Below are 23,709 nucleotides of genomic sequence, written 5' to 3' on the forward strand. Positions count from 1 at the left end.
CTGCAGCGGTTATGTGGCTGAATATCGGGGGGGCAGACTAACTCAAATCGACGTGTGTGTTCGCCTTGAGCAACGACAGACCCATGTCCAGCGCCGTCTTGCTTGAGCTTGGTGCAACTCACACCGCCCCGCTCCTCTTTATCGTTTTCATCCTAAATCTCTCCTGCGGTCACAACCCTCGTGTCTTCTGTTGTCGGAAGTTTTCTCCGTGCTGCCCAGCGCCGCTTGCTACCGGCGACTGCCGTCCTCCGACACCTGACAGGAGAGAGGCCACTGACCCGCGGCACAGGAGGAGGGACTCGGTTTCGCGAACGAGGCGTTCTGATTGGACGAACTCGCGTGGCTACTTATACCCGCTTTTCTTATTGGATGGCTCAGTCACTTCACCCACACAGGACGGGTAACCGCCCCTATTTAAATAAAAGAAATGGACTAATAGGAGAGTCGGTCAGCCCCCCGCAGCCACACCCCCCTCAGAGCGCTGCTCTTGTGACGTCAGTTCTCCAGCAGCCAGAGAGGAGTTGAGCTCTGCTCCTACAAATGTTCACATGTAGATAATATGCTGTCCAACCTCGACGCGCCAGATTTAATAATAAAAAAAAACATTCTAGATCGAGACCTAGTTATCAGGCGTTAAAAACGCAATGAGGAGCCCAGAGAATCATGCAAAACCCATTACCAGTCCAGTGACGACTGACTGGTACCGCCGAGACCCAGACGGAACCGGTCTCTCCAGACAGCCTGTGCCGAACTGGGTCCTATTACGGCCGTGACGGCTCAGATAATGAGCTTCTGCGGGTTTCAGACCGGACTGACGTTACGAAGCGGCTTGCGGGACTGACTCAGGTGAACGAGCGGGTTTAGGAGAATAACTCCAATGACACTATCCCGGAATTCTGCCCTGAGTCACTGTTTACAGTGTTAATACACAGCCGCTCTTCGCGAAATAAATAAGATCAAGCTCAGTCTAGGAAACCTTTCGCATTAAACCACAAGAGCGCGCCACAGGTGCAAAAGCAGACTAGTTTTCCCAATTACTGCATTTTCTATCTCAAAGACGTTTTTATATGTGCAGCCCAGAAAGATACAACTTTTTTCAAAACACAAATTCATTAAAAAATAACAGTCGGGAATGGAAAAAGTCAGGATAAAGGCATATACAGCATGAGACACTTTCAAGAGGGAAATTATTTACTCTCAAGTACAAATTGTGCACATTTGACTAATAACGTTCCATAAAAACATCGGAGGTCCGGATATTTTCGCGATCCTTATCAACAATTGTTCTTAGTGCTACAAGAATGGAAACAAATTAGATCAGGAATATGGGCCGCTTGGCAGTTTGTAGCTAATTGATCCAAGAGTCTTATTTTTAACCCCGATTCCAGTCCAATCTTGTGTTCATTTACTCAGAGCTTCATGGTTGGTAGGCTCTTGCCTGCCAGGATCTCTGAAGGACAAAAAAAAAAAAACATCTCTAGCTGCTTATGAAGAGTCCCATTCTTCCAAAAATATAATGTAAACGATCATATTGTGTTTCGATAGAAATCTGCCCTGAGATATATTTTTTTACATTTAATAAATAAAAATTAGTTCAGTTGAATGTAATTTATTGAGGTTGTGCTCTGACATAGCGCCCATCCGCTTTCCAGAAGAAAAGGAGCTGCTCTGGGGGGATTCCGGATGCAGGGGTCCCATCACAGTGGAGAGTGACCTCGTCGCCGACTCTCACAGACACATCCGCATCTGCAGACGATGCTGGGAGACAATGAGGACGGAGCAACATCAACGAGAGACAAAGGTCCTTCAATCCAGTTTGAAAGAGTGTGATCATAGGAAACACAGCGAGACACTCCTGTACACTATTCACGAGAAACTATGCCTTTTGACTCCAATTTAAAAGGGTGTGATCATGCTAAACACCAGAGACTCCAGGCAAAGCTTACACAGTGAGACACATGTGAGACAACACATTTTTACTCCAGTTTAAAAGAGTGTGATCAGACAGATCAGGGGAAACTGGTACACTGTTCACCTCCATTTCTAACCGACTGGAAAAATTCTTGAATGAAACTAGGATTAATTCATTCAGGGTCTTGTTTCCTATGGAAGCTTATTGGCGCCACAGAGGAAAAAAAATTAACTCATTTATACGAGAAAGTTATTCAGTTTAAACACAATAGTTAATTTGTGACCAATGTCACCTCCTATATTAATACTGTGCATTTCATTGTACTGTATGTGCAATAATATTGCCCCATGTTGGGGAACTACCATCTCTTCTAACCCTGGATATCAGAAGCGGTTGCATCTATGATAAGCTGGACTAGGCACTTGTGTCAATTTTCAGTTTTTGCTGCTCAGTCTCTTTCAGAAGATGAAACAGTGTAGATCAAGGCAAACCCAAACACACCTCCAGTGTATCTGGCAATAGTCAACAACATTATTTCATTTATTTCAATAAGAATAAGAATACTGATAAATCTTTGTAAAAACTTATTTTCACCAACCAAAAACAAATGTGAAGTTTGATTAGCCGATTCTCAAGGAGTTCTTAGTTAATAATTGTCATATTAATGGTCACTTATTTAATATCATGAGAAATGAGATGTGTGATTTCATTTACTATCCTATTAACTTCTACACAACACCATTTAGGGTTTTAAAACATGCAGATATCCCCTAAACATTTTTATCTGCAGCACAAATCCAACTGGATAAATATTTTTTAGAAAAAAAAACTTTAAAACCGATACACTGCTGAAAAATACACCTCTCGCACACAAATTATTCTGAATTTATCCCCAAACCTTATTAAATATTAAATGTATATTTTCACAGGTTCAATTCTTATTTTGTAAGAGATTATGGAAAATAAAGAGTGCCCAGTCTGAGTGAGAGATCAGAGGTGTGTCCAGCGTGCAGGGACAGTGTGAGAGGGAGAGATCAGAGGCATGTCCAGCGTGCAGGGACAGTGTGAGAGGGAGAGATCAGAGGTGTGTCCAGCATGCAGGGACAGTGTGAGAGGGAGAGATCAGAGGTGTGTCCAGCATGCAGGGACAGTGTGAGAGGGAGAGATCGGAGTTGTGTCCAGCGTGCAGGGACAGTGTGAGAGGGAGAGATCAGAGGTGTGTCCAGCATGCAGGGACAGTGTGAGTGGGAGAGATCGGAGTTGTGTCCAGCGTGCAGGGACAGTGTGAGAGGGAGAGATCGGAGTTGTGTCCAGTGTGCAGGGACAGTGTGAGAGGGAGAGATCAGAGGTGTGTCCAGCATGCAGGGACAGTGTGAGTGGGAGAGATCGGAGTTGTGTCCAGCGTGCAGGGACAGTGTGAGAGGGAGAGATCAGAGGTGTGTCCAGCGTGCAGGGACAGTGTGAGAGGGAGAGATCAGAGGTGTGTCCAGCGTGCAGGGACAGTGTGAGAGGGAGAGATCGGAGGTGTGTCCAGCGTGCAGGGACAGTGTGAGAGGGAGAGATCAGAGGTTTGGTCAGCGTGCAGGGACAGTGTGAGAGGGAGAGATCAGAGGTGTCCAGTGTGAGATTCTGTGATCTGGGGCTCCTCTGGTCAGTACAGGTCAGGTGTGCCAAGATGGGATTTGTGAATTGTTGAGAGTGAAAATCAACAGGAAATATAAATTTGTGAATGGAAATTGATACTCACCCTCTGTCAGTGCAAGCAAAAGAAAGAAAACCAACACAGGAAGTCGCATCGTAAGATTCACCCTGGGGAAAGAGACAAGGGACCTTAAAGAGGGAACTACCGTGTTTTTTCATATATCAGGGTTAGAAAGATACTGTTTGCTGATGTAAAACAGGAACATATAAAACCTCTAATTTCCTGACTTACACTGAATCGCCGCAGTGTTCTGTGATTCAGAATGAATCGAGGGAAACACAACTGCCAGTGAGGTGGAGCGGCCCTGTGACACTGTCCACTCAGGCTTGTGGATCTGTCTCTTTTAATCCAGTAGAAATCCTGCTCTTGACTTCCAAATGGATTTGCCCATCAATATGTTTCATTCTTAATTCAGCCTGCAGATCATGCTGGAACAATTCTGTGTGAAACGTCTGCTGCACAACCTGGACGTATTCGCTCGTACATCCGTACATCTGTCATCACAGGGACTAGTGAGCAGGAAGGGCCGCATCACAAGTTGTTGGGATTCTCAATCGTGCCCACGGCGAGACCAGGGGTTTGCCACAACATAGCGACCTACAGTACTTTCACAAAGTTCACGATTCTGTGCCGTATTTTGAAATTTGTACAATGTTTCTATACCTACAATTAATTTATGTTGTCAGAGATTTAATAACCGGTCTGAGAACCTGGGACTGCAGTTCCTCTTTAATGTAGCCTGGTAATCTAGGTGTAACACAGGTGTCCCCCGCTACCAGACGCAGTACTCAGGTCCTGTGCCATCCCAAGAAACCCCCTGGAGACCCTCCGAATGCATATTCTTGATTTCTCAGAAAATAAGAGATCCCCACTCAGAGCCTGACCACACAGCCATCCCGTCTGAATTCTCTGTAAATCTGTGCTCTGCTGCAACACACCTGGAGATTCGGTTATGAAGGAATCTATGCATTATTTCATTCTTGAAGCTTATTTTATCAAACACGTCGCGATGTAAAACCGTTCTGTGACCACCATGTTGTGAGATTTCCAGGAGCGACGCCTTTAATGAATTCTCATCTCTCCCTAAGAATGCAACGAGTTTATCGTATTTTAACAGCAGAACGTTGAATTCAGACGCCACAAACTGGAGTCTAAAACAGAGACCGTCGTATTTGTCAAAGTAAGGAGACTGGTTGGTAAAATATCTACACTCTGTCATTGACAAATCTGGCAAATGACTCCACTGGTCCACTTTTCTGTGTCAGTATAAACTACAGAACGACAGACGTCGCTTTGCCTCACCTCCCCGCCCGGCTGCAGGTCTCCAGCGCTCAACACCGGCTCTATCTTACTCATTACTTCTGCTCTGTTGCTTTAAATGTCACCGCGCTACTTTTCACCAGTTTTAAACCTCCGTGCACGGGCTGCCTGAAGCCGCAAGGAAGAAAGTAACTATTCATCCTGTCTGAAGCCCACAACCCAAACTAAAGGAAGTTTTTGGTCAGACATCCAACTCCTCCAAGATGCACTCAACTTCCACGCTAGTTTCTATCATGTTGTCTGACAGCAGCGAGGTGCCGGTGGATCAGTCCCCGACAGAGAGAAGCAAAGCTCGCGGCAGGTTTGAAGAAGCTAACTACGCGCACTAGCTACAGTCTGTGGGCAGGACTTCGACCTCCGCCGCATTGTGATTGGATAAATCTAGAGAAGCCCTACACCTCCGCCGTTGTGATTGGATGAATCCAGACAAGCCCCAACACGAACATTTAGTAACCTTGAACTCGCTCTCTCTCTCTGCTCACGGAGATTAGAAATTGTACTAGAAAAAAAAAATGAGTATATGGAATTTCCCTCCCAAGTTGGTTTTTCCATATAAACGTGATATGGAATTTTTGTTAAAATGTCACTTTGACATTAGTAGAATTCCTCTTAAATTATCTAACTTTCTTAAACAAGTTCTATTGTTTTTGGTTTTAATATATAAGCATAACTTTTCACCATATACATATTGTATTTGGAATCATAAAGATAGAGGGTATCAAAATAAAAGCATTTTTATTCCGATTTGGTATGATAACAAAATCTGGCTAGTGGCCCAATTGTGTGTTATCTGTATTTTGTAATAATGAGAATGAATCTTTGTTACCTTTCTTTCTTAACTGCAGATAAACAAAACTGTTTGGGATAGATTTGCAAAATGGTATTTTCCACAGAGGTCAATGGTCTAATACTGCCCCCTCTATTCATGCTTTTAAAGTTGAATTCCTTTTTTTAATTTAAATTCTATTAGAAATTTAAAGAATCAAAAGGGGAGACATATGATGGAAATATGTACGTAAAAAGTATCATGTTTTAGCTTTTACAATTGGGAATTCTTCTGGCTGTCAAGTGTCTATTTCTATTTTAAAATTCTGTCTCCTTTTTTTGTCTCCAGTCACTAGAAGCGTTGGCTGCCAAAATAATGTCAGCAGATCTTAAGAGTGTTTTGGATGAGGCAGTTAAAATAGTCAACTTCATAAAGAGCAGGCCTGTACAGTCACACTTACTTCGAGTGCTATGTGAAGAAATGGGTAGTGATCATGTTCAGCTTCTTTTGCACACCGAGGTTCGATGGCTTTCTCGGGGCAAGGTGCTTACTCGGCTTTTTGAGTTGCGTGATGAAGTAAGAATTTCTTTTATCCGACTCAGAATTTGAGCTCTCAAATCGTTTCAATGATTTCGAGCGGCTCGCTAAATTGGCTTATCTTGCGGAGATTTTCAGTCACTTAAATGGACTCATCCTTGGTCTTCAAGGTAAAGCAGTGACGATTTGTCACGTCCGAATTAAAATAGTATCCACAATAAAGAAATTGGAAATGCGGCCAAACGTGTCGATCGGTCAAACTACGACTCGTGCGAAAATGTGTCAGATTTTCTTACAAAAGAACAAATGCAGCTACCAGCCTCTGACACAGAGTTAATTACAGAGCACCTGCAAAGTTTGACGACCCAACTGCGCGACTACTTCCCGGCTCCAGATGTTCGGTTCAGCTGGATTGAAAATCCTTTTGTGAGTTTATGCGAAGTGCCCCTCGCAAGTTTGAGCACAAAGGAAGACAGTCTATCCTGTGACAGTGCTTTAAAATTGATTTTTTCAAAGAAATGCTTAACCAAGTTTTGGCTTCATGTTACTTCGGAGTGTCCTGGTCTTTCAGACAGCAGTGACATTTTTGATGCCGTTTCCGACAACATATCTTTGTGAAACTGGAGTTTCTGCGCTGGTGGCACTAAAGACCGAATACAGTAGCTTAATGTTGAGCCAGACCTCTGCTTGCAGCTTTTCTCTCTGGCGCCCGACCTCCACCATTTGTTATCTGTCAGAGAGCACCAGCCCCCTCACTAAGCTAGCCAGAAAGAAGGCGTTCTTGAGTAATTGTTCTGATAGTTATGGTGCATATTTTTCTCTCAACGTCTTCATATGTTCATTGGCACAAACCGGCTACCTCGCACTTCTGGAAAAAATGTTGTTTTGTTTTTGACAAGGCTAACGTTTCATCATACCATTATAAGATATCATCAAAAAAGAGCTGTACTGGTGCCTTAGTTTTTAAATATTTTTTTTATGTTATTTATTTGTGAGGTGCTGACAGGACTCCTTCTGTAATCAATAAACGGTCTTTGTAAAGCCATGTTTGTAGCTTGTATATGCGTATTTTCTCTGATTACTGGTGTCGATTAGGCTACTGGTGAGGTATAGTATAGAGCTAGCCCGTTTCAAAACGGTGAGGACGGGCTGGTCCTTGTGTTGGCCGAGTAAGTTTTTATGGCTGTAATAGGTTGGGAACCTCTGCTCTAGCGTATAGAAACGTATTGTAAAAATAGAAGAGCGGTCACGCCCTGTTGGCATGCAGTGGGGCTGCGGCGCCTGCGCAGTGGAGACGTGCGCCAGTGCTGGTTGAGACGGGGGAGGTTCCCCGACTCCTCACTGGGTTTCTAGAAAACACCCAAGAAGGAACTGCTTCACAGCGGAGTGAGGGGAAAAAAGAGAGAATATGAAGAAAGGGAAACGATCGACGGGGCTCAGGAACAGATGCCAAGCCGCAGAGATGCAAAGAGTTCGGGAGCTGCACAAACCAGCCTGCCGGGGTGTCCCTCACTCGTCTGAGTGCTTCTGGGGCTCTCCCAATTGTGGACGGCCCTTCATAACGGCCTTTACACATCTTGTGATGTTTTAACACTGGAGAAACTGTCCCCTCGGGGCAGGTAGGTCACCTTTCCTTTTCTTGGATTTGGTCAGGGTGCGTAGGCCCCAGGCACTTGCACTCCGAAATGTTGCAAAAAGAGGGATGAACGCTGCAGTGGCTTCCGAGATATCTCTTCCGTTGTTCTTGCGCATAACACGGGAGTCCAGGTCGACGGCATGATTTTATGACGAACAGAGCAACGTTTACTTGTAAGGTGGCGCTCGTATCCTTTTTTATATTAAACAATTAAATTATAAATAATTTACAAATACAACCAGAGGATCAGAAACGGGTACAAGAGGAAAAAAAAACAAAACATTTAACCGCCAGACGTAATGAAGTAAATTATGTGATCAAGTCACAAAATTAAAGTTAAAAAAATAAGGTTACTTAATAATAGATGTAAGAGCTCGGAGCATTATAGGGAGGGACCGATCAACGTTTTGTGAGGCCGATCGCCGATTTTATGATCCCTGGGTGTGTGTGGCGTGTTACTATCCAGCCCAAGACGCACAAGATGGTAGAATGGTTTTATTAGCAAGACGGACAACGATTGTTGCAAGCAGCTCACATGAAGTGACAAGCAGGAGGTTAACGGTCCTTTTATCTAAGGAAGATGACCATAATCCGAAGAGTATTTTTTTTTATTTCTTTCGAGATGGAGGCGTGCTGGTGGCATCCTGCCTGTTACAGCACCTCTGTGTCTTTTTTGTCGTCTTTTCTTTTCTTTCGGTTGGTGTTAGTGTTTTTCTTTCTTTTCTTTGCCGGCGGGTCGATTTGCGATCACACAACAAGATGGATACTAGGGAGTCGAGATACTACTTTTTGGCTGTTACTCGGACCACTGTTTGCTTCCGGTTGTAATGCAGATAGCTGCAGAGTAAGTGTTTACACACGTGACGCGCTGGGAGCACTGGTGAGGAGGCGGAGGGAGTGTAGAGCATGCAGTATCGTGTGTTTAACTGAGATGTGGCTGCAGGAACAGATAGATATATAATACTTTATTAATCCCGTAGGGAAATTGATGTGTTACAGCAGTCCAGCCCAAGACAAGCAAAACAGACATCAGAATAGTTATAAAACAAAAAACAAACAAAATAATTAAAAATAAATAAATACATAGGTGTGTGGAAAATGTGCTGATCATAGTCACTGTAAAAACAATAAAATAGGTGCAAAATGTGCATAGGTTTACACAGACTGATTGTCCAAAAAGTACAATGGAGTAAACATGCTGTCCATAGAGGAGCAAATGAAGGGCTAACAGTCCTAGCCTAGGGCAGCGTTATACACCCTGACAGCCGCCGGGAGGAAAGACCTGTGGAAACGTTCCCTTGAACACCGTTGCTGGAGCAGTCTATTGCTAAATGTGCTCCGCTGCCCAGTAACAGTCCCATGAAGCGGATGAGAGGTGTTGTTCATGATGGCTGTGAGCTTGGTCAGCATTCTCCTCTCAGCCACCACCTCCATGGGGTCAAGGCTCATCCCCAACACAGTCCGGCTCTACTAACCGGGGAGAAGCCATCAGTCCCAGAGGAGCTGAGGAGGAAACGCCGAGGCTGCAGGGCCCGGTGCGATGTGAAGAGAAGGAGATTTAAGTCCTATCTTCCTTCGATCATTATGGGAAATGTGAGGTCCTTAGCGAATAATAGGCGGTGCGGTGGCTCTGTGGCTCAGGATCTGCGGGTAGAAGGTTGCTGGTTCAAATCCCGCGGCTGGCTACTCCTACTCCTTTGGGCCCCTGAGCAAGGCCCTGAACCCCAACGGCTCCAGGGACGCTGTATAAATAGCTGACCCTGGGCTCTGACCCCCAGCTTCTCTCTCCCTGTCTGTGTGTCTCATGGAGAGCAAGCTGGGGTCTGTGAAAAGATGAATCCCTAATGCAAGAACTTGTATAGGGCTAATAAAGTGATCTTATCTTATAAGATGGACGCACTGGGAGCACTGGTGAGGAGGCGGAGGGAGTATAGGGAATGCAGTATCGTGTGTTTGACTGAGATGTGGCTGCAGGAACATACTGTATTCTGGACTCGAAGGCAGACAGAAACGCCACCGAGAGGAAAGGAGGGGGGTCTCGCGGTGCTTGTTCACAACACATGGTGTAATCCTGGACATATTGCTGTAGCCCGGACATTGAACTGATTTGCCATCGGACTGCATCCAAACTATCTTATAATAAAGAATTTTCCCTTTAAAGTGCCCCTTTAAGATGGCAACACCGGCTGAATGATTAGTACCACTAGAAATCCAAATGTCATCCCCCCATTGATTTTTCCAAAACTGAAAATCAGGCTGATCTTTTGGTGACAAGGCGTTTCTTGTAATAAAAATAAAAGTCTGCTCTCTTCTTTTTTCAAAATGGAAAAATCGCCTTTCGTTTAACTATATTCCTAATACCTCTGGGGTTAATAGAGAAAATAGAAAAAGACACAAACAATATAGAAAAAAACTCTTGGGGGGGGAAAAGCTACTGAACTGCGAGTTTCAAACCCTTAAAAGTGATAACAACACCACCGTGTTCAGCATTAACCGCGTTCATAACCGCTACAGGGAGATCTCTTGGGCTGGACAGTCACTGGCCACGGATCTCTTTCCCACAGCTGGTCCCTGGTGTGCATGTCCTCGGCAGACAGATCCTCTGCAATCCTCAGGTCTTTGGCCTTCAGAGACTTGTTCTCTCTGGCCGCTCGCCACAGCATGTCCCTCGTCATCCTTCTGATGAATCCTATAATGATGGCTCTGGGCTTTGCAAGTCCACATGTTGGCTCTCCTGACGCGTTGGACTCTGTCAGTAGACGAAATCCTCCTCCTGGACTGGCAGCACTTTAGCAACAATGTCTTCATTTTGTTGCTCTGCACAGCTTTCAGTTACCTCTGTGTCGATGTCTTTTGCAACCTTTGTTATCGTGCCAAGAACATTTACCTGCACGTCTTCCAGCGACAGGTCGCTTTTCCCCTCTCTTGGCTGCTAGAGTCCTTACAGGTGTGACGGGGGGAGACTCCAGTTCCAGACCCACAATAATAGACCAGATCCCTAACAAAATTCTTCATCAGAGGAGTAGGACGCAGTCTTGTGCAGATTCAGTGTTTATTGAGATTAATAAGGAAGGCAACTTGTGCTGGGTCTGTCCTGCAGAACGGACACGCTCAATGCAAGGGGTACCGAGTTCTTATATACAGCACACAGGCCCAGAAACAAAAGTCATATTTCATACTTTTAACATGTCAAATTGCATTTTGTTACATGTCCATGTAGGGGTGTAACCCTGCTGTCCTGGCCAAATTTCCCATTGACCCTTACCAATCATGACCTCCTAATAATCCCCATCTATGAACTGGCTTCATCACTCTGCTCTCCTCCCCACTGAGAGCTGGTGTGTGGTGAGCAGACTAGAGCATCATCCAGGTGGGGCTGTACAATGGTGGCGGTAGTGGGATTCCCCATTACCTGTAAAGCGCTTTGAGTGGAGTGTCCAGAAAAGCTCTATATAAGTGTAAGCAATTATTTTTATTATTATTATTATTTTTATTATCATCATCATTATTATTATCCCTTTTAACACATGTAGAGGGGCATGTGTTGTTGCAGCCGTTGGAACAAGTCACTTTTGTATGCTCTAACGCATATGTTGAGATAGCCTTTGTTAGCAGATCTTGGGGATCTCACTCGGACTTCTGCAGTATGTTTCGGTAGTGATATTGCAGAGCTGGAAATGTGCAGTGTGAATATTGATCCTGCTTCAGCATGAATGGCAACATTTTGTTTGTAAAGGTTAACACGAAACTGTTTTATCTGTTTATAAACTGTTTTTATTTTGGGAGCTGGAGCCTGTTCTGTCAATCAGTGGGCATAAAGCAGGGTTCACCCTGGACAGAACACACACAGGACACACATACCCTGGACAGGTCCATCACACAGGACACACATACCCTGGAGAGGTCCATCACACAGGACACATACAGGACACTCACACCAGGGCCAATTTTCCCAGAAGCCAGTTAACCCACCAGCATGTCTTTGGACTGTGGGAGGAAACCCACATGAACATGCAAACTCCACAGAGACAGCACCCCAGGAACTTGCCCCAGGGCCTTAGTGCTGTGAGGCAGCGATGCTAAACACTGTGCCACCCAATTTTTTTTGTCATTCTAAAGAAATCTTTCAATCTCATCATCTGTTTCAAAAAGATTGAGTTGGATTGTTTTTTCTTCCCAGCTTACTCAGAAGTCCTCACCCTGCAGCCTGGAGCCTCTCTGTCTGTCTCTCTGTTCACTGGAGAGCCAGTGGAGGTGCTGTTTGACCCTGCAGGAGCTGAAGACTCGACCTGAGTGTGTTCTATCCAGAACAGCACAGCCAGCTGTGTCCCCCATTAGAGAGACAGAGTGTCAGTGTGGGACGGCTCTCTGAAACTACGCTCCCTCACTCCAGCTGATCAGGGGAGCTACACAGTGAGGGACCTTCAGGGAAACACCATCAGCACTGTGACAGTCACTGTGGGAGGTAAGAGGTTTCCTGACAATTTCAGTTCTCTGTAACATTATAAAGGTGCACTGCTCTTGTCAAAATGGTATGTGTGGTAATGGAAACATAAACTTGTTTCTGAATATTGCGTGAGTGTGACTGTCCAGTGTGCAGGGCAGTGTGAGAGGGAGCGATCGGAGGTGTGTCCAGTGTGCAGGGACAGTGTGAGAGGCAGCGATCAGAGGTGTGTCCAACATGCGGGGACAGTGTGAGATGGAGAGATCTGGGGCTTCCCCATGACCTTTAGATGATGATTGAAAATGGATGGATTAATACAATCTCTCTATTATTGCAGATCCTGACGGTGGAGGGAATTCTCCAATTCTTTTCCTCCAGCTGATCCCTCCCTTCCTGCTGCTCTTCTTAGCTCTGATCTCTGGGCTCCTGGCCTCCAGGAATCGCTGGTGGAAAGGAAGCACAACCTCTGGTGTCCAGGAACTGAACCGTCCAGTCTGAAGGCAGTGCTGTAGATCAGTATTTTACAGAGCAGTATCAGCTTTGCTGTCTTACAGAGCTCTCTGCGTGGCTTTGAGAGCTGCAACTGTTTTTCAAAATGTAGACAGACTTTATAAGCTTGATTTTGTACTACAAATTGAGCTGCTTTGATCTTCTATCCACAGATTCAAAGATTTTTCAAAAACTGGACTGGAATCTGGGTTCAAAATGAGATTGTTGAGTGAATTTGGTATGAAGTGCCAAACGGCCCACATTCCTTATTTGTAAGCGTTCTTGGAGCACAAAAAATACAAATGCTGATATCATGAAAAAATGGACTTGGAATCTTTTTCTGGAAGTTTATTATTAGGTGGATGCATGCATGTATTTATTTGTGGTTTAAGTGCAGTTTGTATTCTAGAGCACAATAATTTCAAAGTACTCTTAAATTGTGTTGTAAACATGTTATATGTAGTGTTGTAAGTGCCTTTAATTGTCACTTTTCTCTGTCTATTCTATAATTTATAAATAAACACTTAATGTAAGTACGAAAATTGTCTTTCTTACTGCAAAGACGTTATTTCTCAATTCGAAGTGCTAAATGGATATCTGGCATGATTGTGGTCTTCAAACATGTAGCTCTGGCGCCCTCTTGTGGGTAATTTGGTGAACTTACGCTTCCCACGCCAAGTTTCGGCCGCTCTTGATTTGAGATGGCGAAGCTCGGCTGTGCGGTATCAATACTGTTAATAATAATAATAATAATAATAATTGCTTACACTTATATAGCGCTTTTCTGGACACTCCACTCAAAGCGCTTTACAGGTCATGGGGACTCCCCTCCACCACCACCAATGTGCAGCCCCCACCTGGATGATGCGACGGCAGCCATAGTGCGCCAGAACGCTCCCCACACAGCAGCTCTCAGTGGGGAGGAGAGCAGAGTGATGAAGCCAGTTCAGAGAGGGGGGTGATTAGGAGGCCATGATTGGTAAGGGCCAATGGGAAATTTGGCCAGGACGCCGGGGTTACACCCCTACTCTTTTTCGAGCAGCGCCCTGGGATTTTTAATGACCACAGAGAGTCAGGACCTCGGTTTTACGTCTCATCCGAAGGACGGCACCTGTTTACAGTCCAGTGTCCCCGTCACTATACTGGGGCATTAGGACCCACACGGACTGCAGGGTGAGCACCCCCTGCTGGCCTCACTAACACCTCTTCCAGCAGCAACTTTAGTTTTTCCCAGGAGGTCTCTCATCCAGGTACTGACCAGGCTCACACCCCCTTAGCTTCAGTGGGTTGCCTGTTGTGAGTTGCAGGGCTGCTGTTAACTAACTGAGGGCTGGGTTTCGGGGACAGCGCCGTCTGGTGGCGGGGGCTGGCAGCGCCGTTATTCTCCCGGTCGGGTTCCGCTCGCCGCTGCGTGACGTCTGAGACCCGCCGGACTGCGGTGATGTTCGTTAGCAATAAAACTGCCCCGATTTATTAAGTAAACTAATGAATTGATACAATGACCGGATTACCGGAGCTGTGCTACTGTCCCGGGGCCTGCAGGCGTGTGAGGTGGGCCGGTTCGGTTCAGTTCGGATCGGCCCGGCTCAGCTGGGCCTGAGCTCCGGTGCTGTCCGATTTGGGGGGGGGCTCTGGTTCGGGAGAGGCTGTCTGGAGAGACCGGTTCCGTGTGGGTCTCGGCGGGCCAGGTCGTCACTGGACTGGAGATGGGTTCGGCATGATTCTCTGGGCTCTTCATTGGGGTTTTAACGAGTGAGAACTGGATTTGGCAGCGATAGCGCGAGTGATCTGTGCCTAGACTTCAGCTCGCTATCCTCCCTGGGATATTTCTCTCAATAGTCGATCTCAGACATCACCATCGCAGGACTACAGGCCCTGCGTTAATGAGCACCTGTAGGTGTGGTTCTGACGTCACCTTTCTCTCTCATTAGAACACGGGATCCGTGGTGTTGTGGTTCGTTCGCAATTTTAGTTGACTGTTACAATTAGTTGCCCCTTTCGTCCGACATCTTTTTTTTCTGCTAGGTCGTGTCACCAAAATGTCCTACAAATGCTTCGTCCCGAAGGAAATGATCTACACTCCCGCATCAGTTGTGCCGTTTTTACAGTCGCTATGTACAATGCATTTTTTATTATTAAAATCTCAATTAAAATCATGTTTCGTACATACTATGTATACAGATTTACTAATAAGCCTATTATTGTTGCTGTTGTTATTCTGTAAAGCGCTTTGAGAGGCCGCCTTTAAAGGCGCTATATAAAATACAGTGTTATTACTAATATTATTATATAACGCCAGTCATTTTAAAATGCGAGTTCTATGAGTGTTGTTCATTACCTTGACGCATCTCATTTGGGATCGGGTTATCTCCGGCTGATCGCTCGGTTTTTGCTCGTGTCGGGTTGGAGATGAGCCATCTTCTGCGGCTTCCAACAGGTCTCGGCGATACCGCTGTCCAACAGGTTGCAACCTGCTGCAGGACAGGTGACAGGTGCGTCACGATACAACTCGGCGTTTCTGTTTTGCTGTGTTGTGTTTTCCTGCCGGCGTTTCGCACATCAGCAAACTGCCGGTTTGACCCCCTTCCGCGGGCCACTCTTTAACGCCTCAGTTCTCACCCGCTATCCCCCCACTTTTCTCAGCTCCAGAAATCGACCCCGAATCTGTAAAACCCTTCTGTCTCGGAGCTCGTCACTCACACCCTTCCTGCTGCTGCTGATGATGATGACGACGGCGATGACGGCAGAAGAAGAGTTTCACCCGCTTTGAAGCCGGCCGGTCCGGACCCGCAACGACCCTCGGCTTAAGTTGTTCTCCGATACTCGCTTCGTTCACCTCCAGCTCGCCCCGAGAAAACTCGAACTTGTCCCTCGGCTGCAGTTGTCTGCGTGTTCCCTCGGCCTGACAGAGCAGATGACGGAGACGCCCACTCTGCTGCCGGATCGCTGGAAGGCGTCTCGGGAGAGAGTTTCTGTTCGTTTTCGGCGCCGCCCTGAAATCTCCAGGATTTGCAATGTTGCTATTTTTAGTTTTTAGCCCTCGTGGGGGCGGTGACACATTTCCCCCCGCTATTCTTAGTTCAAAGGACTCTGCTTTGGGGGAGTTTCTGTTTTTCTGTTGTTCTTTCGTTTCAAACGCGGTTGAACGTATTGAAACAAAGCGGGGCAGCATTTTTACACAACATGAATCATACCCAGTTTCTTCGGACGGTCGAAGACATTTAATGTCGTTCTCCCCCCTCCCCCTTCGTACGAGGTTCAAGAAGTGTTCTCTGCCGGCGCTTGAGCTTGGGGTCGCTGTTTTGCCTCTCGTTTCTTTTTTCCAAGAGCGGACCGGAGAGACCAGTCAGACTCGAGGATGGGGCAGTATTTAAAAAAAACCCACTTCGCAGGTCAGAGGCGACGGCGTGACACGAGAATGACTTCGACACTGCTACTAAACGAGACTTTCAGTCCCTTCGCTGACTTTTGCTTTTTGTGTTACTGGGTAGGTTGTTTGTGTCCTAAATGTGCCATTGCAATTAGGAGAAATAACGGACTAGTAGTTGGTTAATAATGTACCCGAGGTTCATAAGCACTGCAATTAACTTGCCCGGAGAAATTTGTCTCCCAACTCCGCACTAAAAATTGTTCTGAACTTGCGAAGAAACCCCAAGTTTATATCTTCCAGAGAACGCTAAAACATTAGCCATTGAAATGAGAAAACCCGCCCAAAAGAACTAACGCACTTAGCTCATGCAGGTGCATCAGGCTTACATTTACGTGTATTTATTTAGCTCGTGCACATAAATGCAGCCTGTCTTTAAAAAAACAAAATGAATAAATTACCGATGTATTCTCTTAACGCGTCTGAAGTATCTCCGTATGACTTAAGTGTGGTTTGATCAAGGAAAAATACAGCGCCCACACGCAGTTGTCTTAAAAACCCAACATTATCACGTGCATTGGACAGATTAATAAATGCACATCGATAGTGGCCCGCAGATCAGTGAACCGGTCAGGATAATTCAGAGATTCCGAACCCCTGTTCAGTTTCCTGCGCGGTAGACGAGCGGTTTAATCCTCGGTACCGGATTCCTGCAGCAGGGTCTGCTCGTGGTTTATTAAGCTCACAGGTGGGAGAGACCCCTGGGCAGTAACGTAGGAACTTCAACTCAAGTTTAGCGCAGAACTGCAGGCCAAAACGCAACTTCTTAGCAACTGACAGGGGGGGAGACTCGTGTGTTCGTCGTATCCCGCGTGGGGGTATTTCATTTTTCTGCAGATTACCTAACAGGATTCTGCCAGTTTATTTCACTCATTCATTTACGGGATCTGATTATTTTTAAAGCATGGCCTTAAACTATCCTGTAGTCGCTCGTTCTAAGAAAAGTCACGAAGACACTCTGAGGCGACGGCACATTCGCCACCCTGACCCGTGCAAATCAGGTTTCTGATTAGGCCCAAAGCCAACGGATTGCCATATGTATAATTCGTCACGGGTCTGCTATTTAAAAGAGTTTCGCAGGTATCGCCCCGGATATCGGTGTGGCAATGGGCGGAGTTATGGGTAGAAGCTAAAGCCTCGCTGTTCTGATCTTATTCTCACGTAGTAGGCGGTACTTGTATCGCTGTAATGTGCATATAAACTGTCGGAAACTCGGCAGACAAGCCGGGATGGCAGAATAGCTGATACGCAGTACAGAGCCGGCGGACTGGACGCGCAGGTGAGTGTGCGAGGACCTCAGACATCACTGCTGGGGGGCAAATAGCATATCAGCCGGGATGAGTCTCGGGCGAGCGTGTTGCTGCAGGACAGAGCTGTGTGCTGATCCCGGCACCTTCCTCAGCGCGGAGGTGCGACTGATCCTCAGGTGGGAAGAGCTCGATTTTAACCGCTGCGAGCTGCATCATTCCAGACAGAAGGGAGTGGATTTAGGCGAGAAGCTTTTCGATTTCTATGAACCAAATGCTCAGTCCCCCTGCTAGTTTTAGATAGAAAATGCACACACGTATTTGGCGACTAGAAAGTGCGTGGTTGTTTTTTTTAGCCGTCTCGTCATTCGCTTAGAATCTTTTTGGACTAGGCCTTTTCCGTTTAAATACGCGTCTCTCTTTGCTTAAAAGTTTAAAACGCGTCGGGTTTTGTAAAGGGAAAGTGCTTCAAGTGGAGTAGAAATGCCGGAGTTTTCGTGTTTTGCGGATCTGCGGATGTGCTACTGCAAATAAAAGGGTTTTGTTCTTCCTTGTTATGACAGTAGGGTGTTAAAATAGGTTGATGAAGAAGGCTCGTGAACTCTATCAAGCCTAACGGAGCCCTTCACCTCCGATAGTCTTTTTCTGTTGACGTAACTCCGTTTTAAATCTTTTTAAGCACACTAAACTGCTGACTTTCAGTTCATAAACCACCCAGCGGAAATAAAGCTTTCTTGCCAGCTGAAAGCATCTTCTAACACTCTCCCGAGACCAAGCAGGCTACACTCGTACACTCCCTCGTACACCTGGAAATATTCTAGATTTGTATGGGCTTTTTAATGAGTTAAAAATCCCCGAAAGGTTTCAGTTGGACCAAACTCACAGAAGTGTGCCCGAGCGTATTCACACGCGTCATCTCGCATTTCTGAGGTATTAAAATTCAGCATCTAAATGCGAAAGTCTGGCGTCGGTATAAACTAGGAGTTAATAAATATTCCATCCTAATAGCACTTTGACCTTTTTAAAAATATTCAAGAACAACGGGGTGTATGGAATGTGGAAGATGGCGCGGAAAGGCTCCTTTCCCCCACCCGCTTGGTCAAACCGGGGATCCCCAGCGCTGGACCTGGTGACCTCCCCAGACCTGGTTTTCACTCCCTAAGGGACCCTAAGAAGTCGCTTCGCGGCGATATTTGCGATAGTTTCTAGATACACGTGTGAGATTTTATTTCCCCTTCCAGCAGTCGAGGTCGAAATGTTGTCTCTTTTCTTTTTTTTTCAGCGAGGAATAAACCTTTACCCATTCCCTCTCCTTACGACGTCCATGTAGCCGAGCGCTCGACTGGACCCCAAAACCACCGGATCCCCGGAAACACTCGGTTGCTGCTGAGAACAGGTTGAAATCCGTGAAGTCGCCCCCTGTCCTACACACGGTGAAACCCACCGCGCTCGTCGGCTCTGCGTGTGTGCCGGTTCGTGCCGTTGCAAGTTGCTCCCGAGCAGTTTCAGGTCGCTTTCCTTTTTTTTCAGGAGACCCAGGACTCTGTGGCGTAGCCTCCTGCAAAAGACACAAACTCAACTGATTTGTTTTTGTCTTCTGAGCGGGTGGAACCAGCGTTGTAGTGTTTCATTGTTTATCTGAGACCTTCTGCCCAGTCACGATTTTTGTTTTTGCCTTGGGGGGGAATCCAAGCTGTTAATCTGTCTTTCCATTTGTATTCTCTACCCAGTTTATATTCACTTATGGCAGGAGGGGGCAATGCCAATTTTCTTGCTGAAACATCTCTTATCTCCCCCTTACAGACCAGCGCGGTCTTTGCAGCGGCCGTTCAGTGTCGCTTCAGCTGCAGATTGGGAGAGTCGACTCTCGTCTGGGATCCTCCTGGCAGGATGGCGCTCCCGACAATCCCTGCTGCCTTTTTACTGGTGCTCTGGACCACGGGTGGGTGACGCTCCGGGCTTTCGATTCAAGTTCCCTTCAGATTCCAGCTGGAGTTCAGTTTCCTCCACCGTCGCGACACGATCCCGGAGGCGCCGGAACAGTTCTTACATTTAGCCGGCAGGTGTATCACCCTGCAGCTCCCAGCTGGCAGCCCCCCCCCCCCCACTGAAACTTAGCTGGTGTGAGCCTGGTCAGTACCTGGAGGGGAGACTCCTGGGAAAGCTGAGGTTGCTGCTGGGAGAGGTGTTAGTGGGGCCAGCAGGGGGCGCTCACCCTGCGGTCTGTGTGGGTCCTGATGCCCTGGTATAATGACTGGGACACTGGACTGTAAAAAAGTGCTGTCCTTTGGATGAGATGTAAAACCGAGGTCCTGACTCTCTGTGGCCATTAACAATCCCAGGGCTTTTCTCGGAAAGAGTAGGGGTGTAACCCCGGTGTCCTGGCCAAATTCCCCCCCTGGTCTTTACCCATCATGGCCTCTTAATAACCCCCCCTCTCTGAACTGGCTTCACCACTCTGCTCTCCTCCCCACTGAGAGTTGGTTTGTGGGGAGAGGACTGGTGCACTATGCCTGCCATTGCATCATCCAGGTGGGGGCTGGATGGGTGAGTGTCCAGTGTTTTGTTGATATGTTATTAAACCACTTAGGGCAGCTTAGTACATGGTTATCAAAGCAAAACATCCTGTTGAATCCAGTTCTCTGTGTACTTTCCATGTTTATTCCATTTGCTTTTAAAATAGTACAGTTTGTTTTTTAATGCAAAGCAGTTTCTTATTCTTTATTCTTTATAAATAGGTGGCTCGAAGGCTGGTTTGATGTTTTTAAACATTCTCGAACTGCTTATTCAAAATGAGAATGAGAGACTCCCTTGTCTCTTTATTTGAACTATTTGAAACTTTATTTCAGTTTTCTTAAAAAAAAGACAACTCACAGCTACCAAGTTTGGACCTGCCAATTAATGCTATTTTAACAGTGCAGTTGTGGTTCCATCGGCAGCTCTTGTGGTTACACTGTGAATAAGGAGACAATTATTTTGACTGGTCACAATAAAAGCCCAGAAATACCGGTATTCAAATGAGATGGCTAATTGATAATATCCTCACCGGAAGACACTGAAATTACACCATCCGTTAGTGTAACTCACCGTAAACGCGGAGGGTTTCAGTGTGCGTGTGTAACTTCTTGGAGCTGACAGCAGGTGGTGGGGAGGAGGGGGGTAGCATGTCTCCCCTTGGTGATCCCCAGGCCTGTCTGAAAGCACGTCTGTTGTTTCCCAGAGTCCTGTGCTGGCCCTGTCACTGTGAGATTTTTGGACTCGGCTACACTGCCCTGCATCTCCAAGGATCCAGCCCCTGTGGACCAGCCTGCTGTAAAATGGGTGTTGTCTACAGGAAGACCTGTGCTGTATGTCGAAGGTGGAAGACCTCATTCTGGACCCGGGTTCGAGCACAGAGCCCAGATGTCCGGAGACAAGGCCAGACTGGGAAATTACTCCCTGACCATCGCTGCTGTGACGTTCTCCGACACGGGGCTGTATGAGTGCTATCGGGAAGCCGAGCGAGACCACCTGCAGTTCCTGGAGGACACTTATCTCACTGTCACAGGTAACAGCTCACGAGTCTCGGTTTTAACAGCGTCCAGCTGAGCCCACTGTGAGAGGTGTCTGATAATGTTCACATCTGGATAATCTTGTCCCCAGTTCTTACACTGTCCATCTTTATTAGACTCCAAGGCTGTTTTCAATGTTCTTTTCAAAGTCTGCAAACTAAAATAATCCAAACCCAGCTGACATTCTGATGTTCATCTCTCTGCTTTCAGCTCATGAAGAAAATGTCACCCATCAGTCTGGAGCCTCTCTGTCTCTCCCTCTCCATACTACTGGTCCAGTGGAGGTGCTGTTTGATCCTGCAGGATCTACCCAGTCTTCCAGAGTCTTACTGAGCAGCGCAGGGCCCCCTGACCCCGGGTATGAACACAGAGTGTCAGTGCAGAACAGCTCTCTGACACTGCGCTCCCTCACTCCAGCTGATCAGGGGAGCTACACAGTGAGGGACCTTCAGGGAAACACCATCAGCACTGTGACAGTCACTGTGGGAGGTGAGCAGATCTACAGTAGGGTCACTAGAGGGCTCTTTATTCTTGATAGAGTGTGTTCTTATATCATCCTTTATCCTGATTGTCTTTCAGCTCACAGAGTCACTGTCACCCTGCAGCCTGGAGCCTCTCTGTCTGTCCCTCTGCTCACTGGAGAGCCAGTGGAGGTGCTGTTTGATCCTGCAGGAGGTGGAAACTGGACCTCAGTGTGCTCTGTCCAGAACAGCACAGCCAGCTGTGTCCCCCAGTACAGAGACAGAGTGTCGGTGGAGAATCAGGAGTTGAGACTGCAGGACCTGAGGGCGTCTGATGAGGGGATCTATACAGTTTTGCTCTCACACATCCAGAAGGCCGTCAGCACTGTCTCTCTCACTGTGGAGGGTAAGACTAGACTGAGGTGCAGGAGAACTCCTCAAATCTTGTAACCCTTAACTTCTTGTTCTCAGTTTGAGGTTTTTAACCGCAGGACATTCTCGAGTGTAAAGAGTTTCTCCAGTTCTTGATCCTGTGGAGAGAGATCAGAGGTCTGCTGGTCAGTATCTCTATCAGAAGAGACTCCTCATGTCTTCTTGAAGGTGTGACGAGCTGTGTTTTGTCTCCTCTGTGTTTCCTACATCAGACCCTCTTCGTCACAGGTCTGTCGGAGTGATTGCTGGTGTCACTGGTGTTGGTGTTGCTGGAGTCATCCTGGCAATCCTGGGAGTATGGGTCGGGATGAGGAGATCAAGGACGACGATCAGGAATGACGGGACCTATGAACTGACAAGGAGAGATGATGCCCCGAATGACAGCAGCTCAGCGATCAGTCCTCCAGCAGATCAACCAGAAACTGGTAGTCAGAATGGAGTCTGTCCTCAGGTCCCTGGTGTCCAGGTGACTGAGGAGACAGGAGACGGACACTCTGATCCTGTTGTCTCCAATGGACACAGACTGCAGGGGTGATGAGGAGAGTCAGGACAGTATATTGGGGGTGTAGCGGCAATGCTTGTTAATAAGACAGAATTAAGTGTTGCTGTGCTTTCCCAACTGAGGCCTCATCTCTCCCTTCATCTCTGTGGTGCAGCCACAGAGAAACTATTCATGCAGGCTGATTTAAAGATGTTTTCTTTTGATAAGGGACAGCTCCCAAATGGAGATGCACTTAGCTAAGCCTGGCTATCATGATCAATGGTCATCCATTGGCGCCTATCTGTCTAGGGAGTGCCAGATAAGTGTCAGGAGTAAGTGACTCATATATCACCTTGATCAACCAATCAGGGACTGGTAGGGCCGAGTAACCCACGCGGGACTCTTATGCCCATGGAACTTTCAGCCAATCAACGAGCTGAAGTTCCTCCAGGTAAAAACACGCAACACAGAGAGCCTGAGAAGAATTCTGTGGACTTTTCTAAAGGGAATTCAAAGGAGAATTCCAGGGCAGGACGGCCCAGGAGCAGAAGGCTCCCAAGGGCAGGACATTCTCGCAGCGCGCCTCCTGACCATCCTGAGACTCAGCCCGGACAACCACGGAACGGCTAGTGTGTCCGAGTGCCAGAACCTTCCTTTGTTCTAAGAGTCTAGAGTGGAGGTTGCCAGAGAGTAACCAGCAGCAGGCCTCGTGAACAGGTCGGAACTGTGGACAGCTGAATCACTATTCAGAACTAGCTCTTCATCAGGAACGAACCGGTCCTCTTCCTGACTTGCTGGGACCCACAGTCATCTTTTCTCCTGTGTGCAAACTTTGCTAGTTAAAGCCAACACTAACTAGCCGGTCAGTGAGCATCAGCACAGCCTGGCACCGAGCCAGAGAGAGCGCGGATTGGACAGCAACAGCCTGAAACTGTTTCTTTGTGCCCGCAGGAGAAACGGTCTAAATGAATGATATACTGAACGTATGTCCTCTTGATATATGTAACACTTCGTAACTGACTGAATATATATCTTTTGTATTCTGATAACCCTCTCGATAAGATCTGTTAGGTTTATATGCATATTATATGTATTAATACATGTATCCTCGTGTATTAGTACCTGTGTGTGTGCGTTGTTTGAGTTAAATCGCATGGTTGGATTCTAAAGCCATCAAAAGAATCAATTTTGTGATTTACTGCTACAATTAATAATTGTCCCAGTAAATGCCCAAACCCTACAGAACTGGTGCCTTCAGAGAGCACACTACAGGGGTCAGAACAGGACTGAGCAGTTTGTGTTAT

At 46.7% G+C, this 23,709-nt stretch overlaps 1 protein-coding gene and 2 long non-coding RNA genes across 8 annotated transcripts; 2 read left to right on the plus strand and 1 right to left on the minus strand.

Annotated features, from left to right (window-relative positions):
- Positions 1–1,173: 1,173 nt before the first annotated feature.
- LOC138243078 (uncharacterized) lies at positions 1,174–15,760 on the minus strand. 4 transcript variants are annotated; one of them, XR_011191928.1, is made up of 4 exons: positions 15,509–15,760; positions 15,145–15,277; positions 3,660–3,721; positions 1,174–1,758 (listed from the first exon to the last, which is right to left on the minus strand). It is a non-coding gene; the product is annotated as an uncharacterized lncRNA (long non-coding RNA). The 4 variants fall into 4 exon arrangements; XR_011191927.1 differs by having other exon boundaries at positions 15,145–15,280; XR_011191929.1 differs by lacking the exons at positions 15,145–15,277; positions 15,509–15,760 and adding an exon at positions 4,917–5,277.
- LOC138243077 (uncharacterized) lies at positions 7,518–13,342 on the plus strand. Of its 2 annotated transcripts, none has more exons than XR_011191925.1 (3): positions 7,518–7,856; positions 12,054–12,338; positions 12,655–13,342. It is a non-coding gene; the product is annotated as an uncharacterized lncRNA (long non-coding RNA). The 2 variants fall into 2 exon arrangements; XR_011191926.1 differs by lacking the exon at positions 7,518–7,856 and adding an exon at positions 11,254–11,743 and having other exon boundaries at positions 11,777–12,338.
- A 3,420-nt stretch (positions 15,761–19,180) lies between the features above and the next one.
- Positions 19,181–22,586, plus strand: LOC138243041 (uncharacterized). 2 transcript variants are annotated; one of them, XM_069198529.1, is made up of 5 exons: positions 19,181–19,422; positions 20,701–21,027; positions 21,242–21,520; positions 21,611–21,898; positions 22,137–22,586. In XM_069198529.1, exons 1-5 carry the CDS (start codon positions 19,224–19,226, stop codon positions 22,457–22,459), a joined length of 1,416 nt encoding a protein of 471 aa, XP_069054630.1. In that variant the 5' UTR covers positions 19,181–19,223; the 3' UTR covers positions 22,460–22,586. The 2 variants fall into 2 exon arrangements, with proteins under 2 accessions (XP_069054630.1, XP_069054631.1); XM_069198530.1 differs by having other exon boundaries at positions 20,815–21,027.
- The last annotated feature ends 1,123 nt before the right edge of the window (positions 22,587–23,709 follow it).

The sequence above is a fragment of the Lepisosteus oculatus genome, chromosome 14 (genome assembly GCF_040954835.1).
Source record: "Lepisosteus oculatus isolate fLepOcu1 chromosome 14, fLepOcu1.hap2, whole genome shotgun sequence".
In the NCBI taxonomy this organism is placed as follows: domain Eukaryota; kingdom Metazoa; phylum Chordata; class Actinopteri; order Semionotiformes; family Lepisosteidae; genus Lepisosteus; species Lepisosteus oculatus.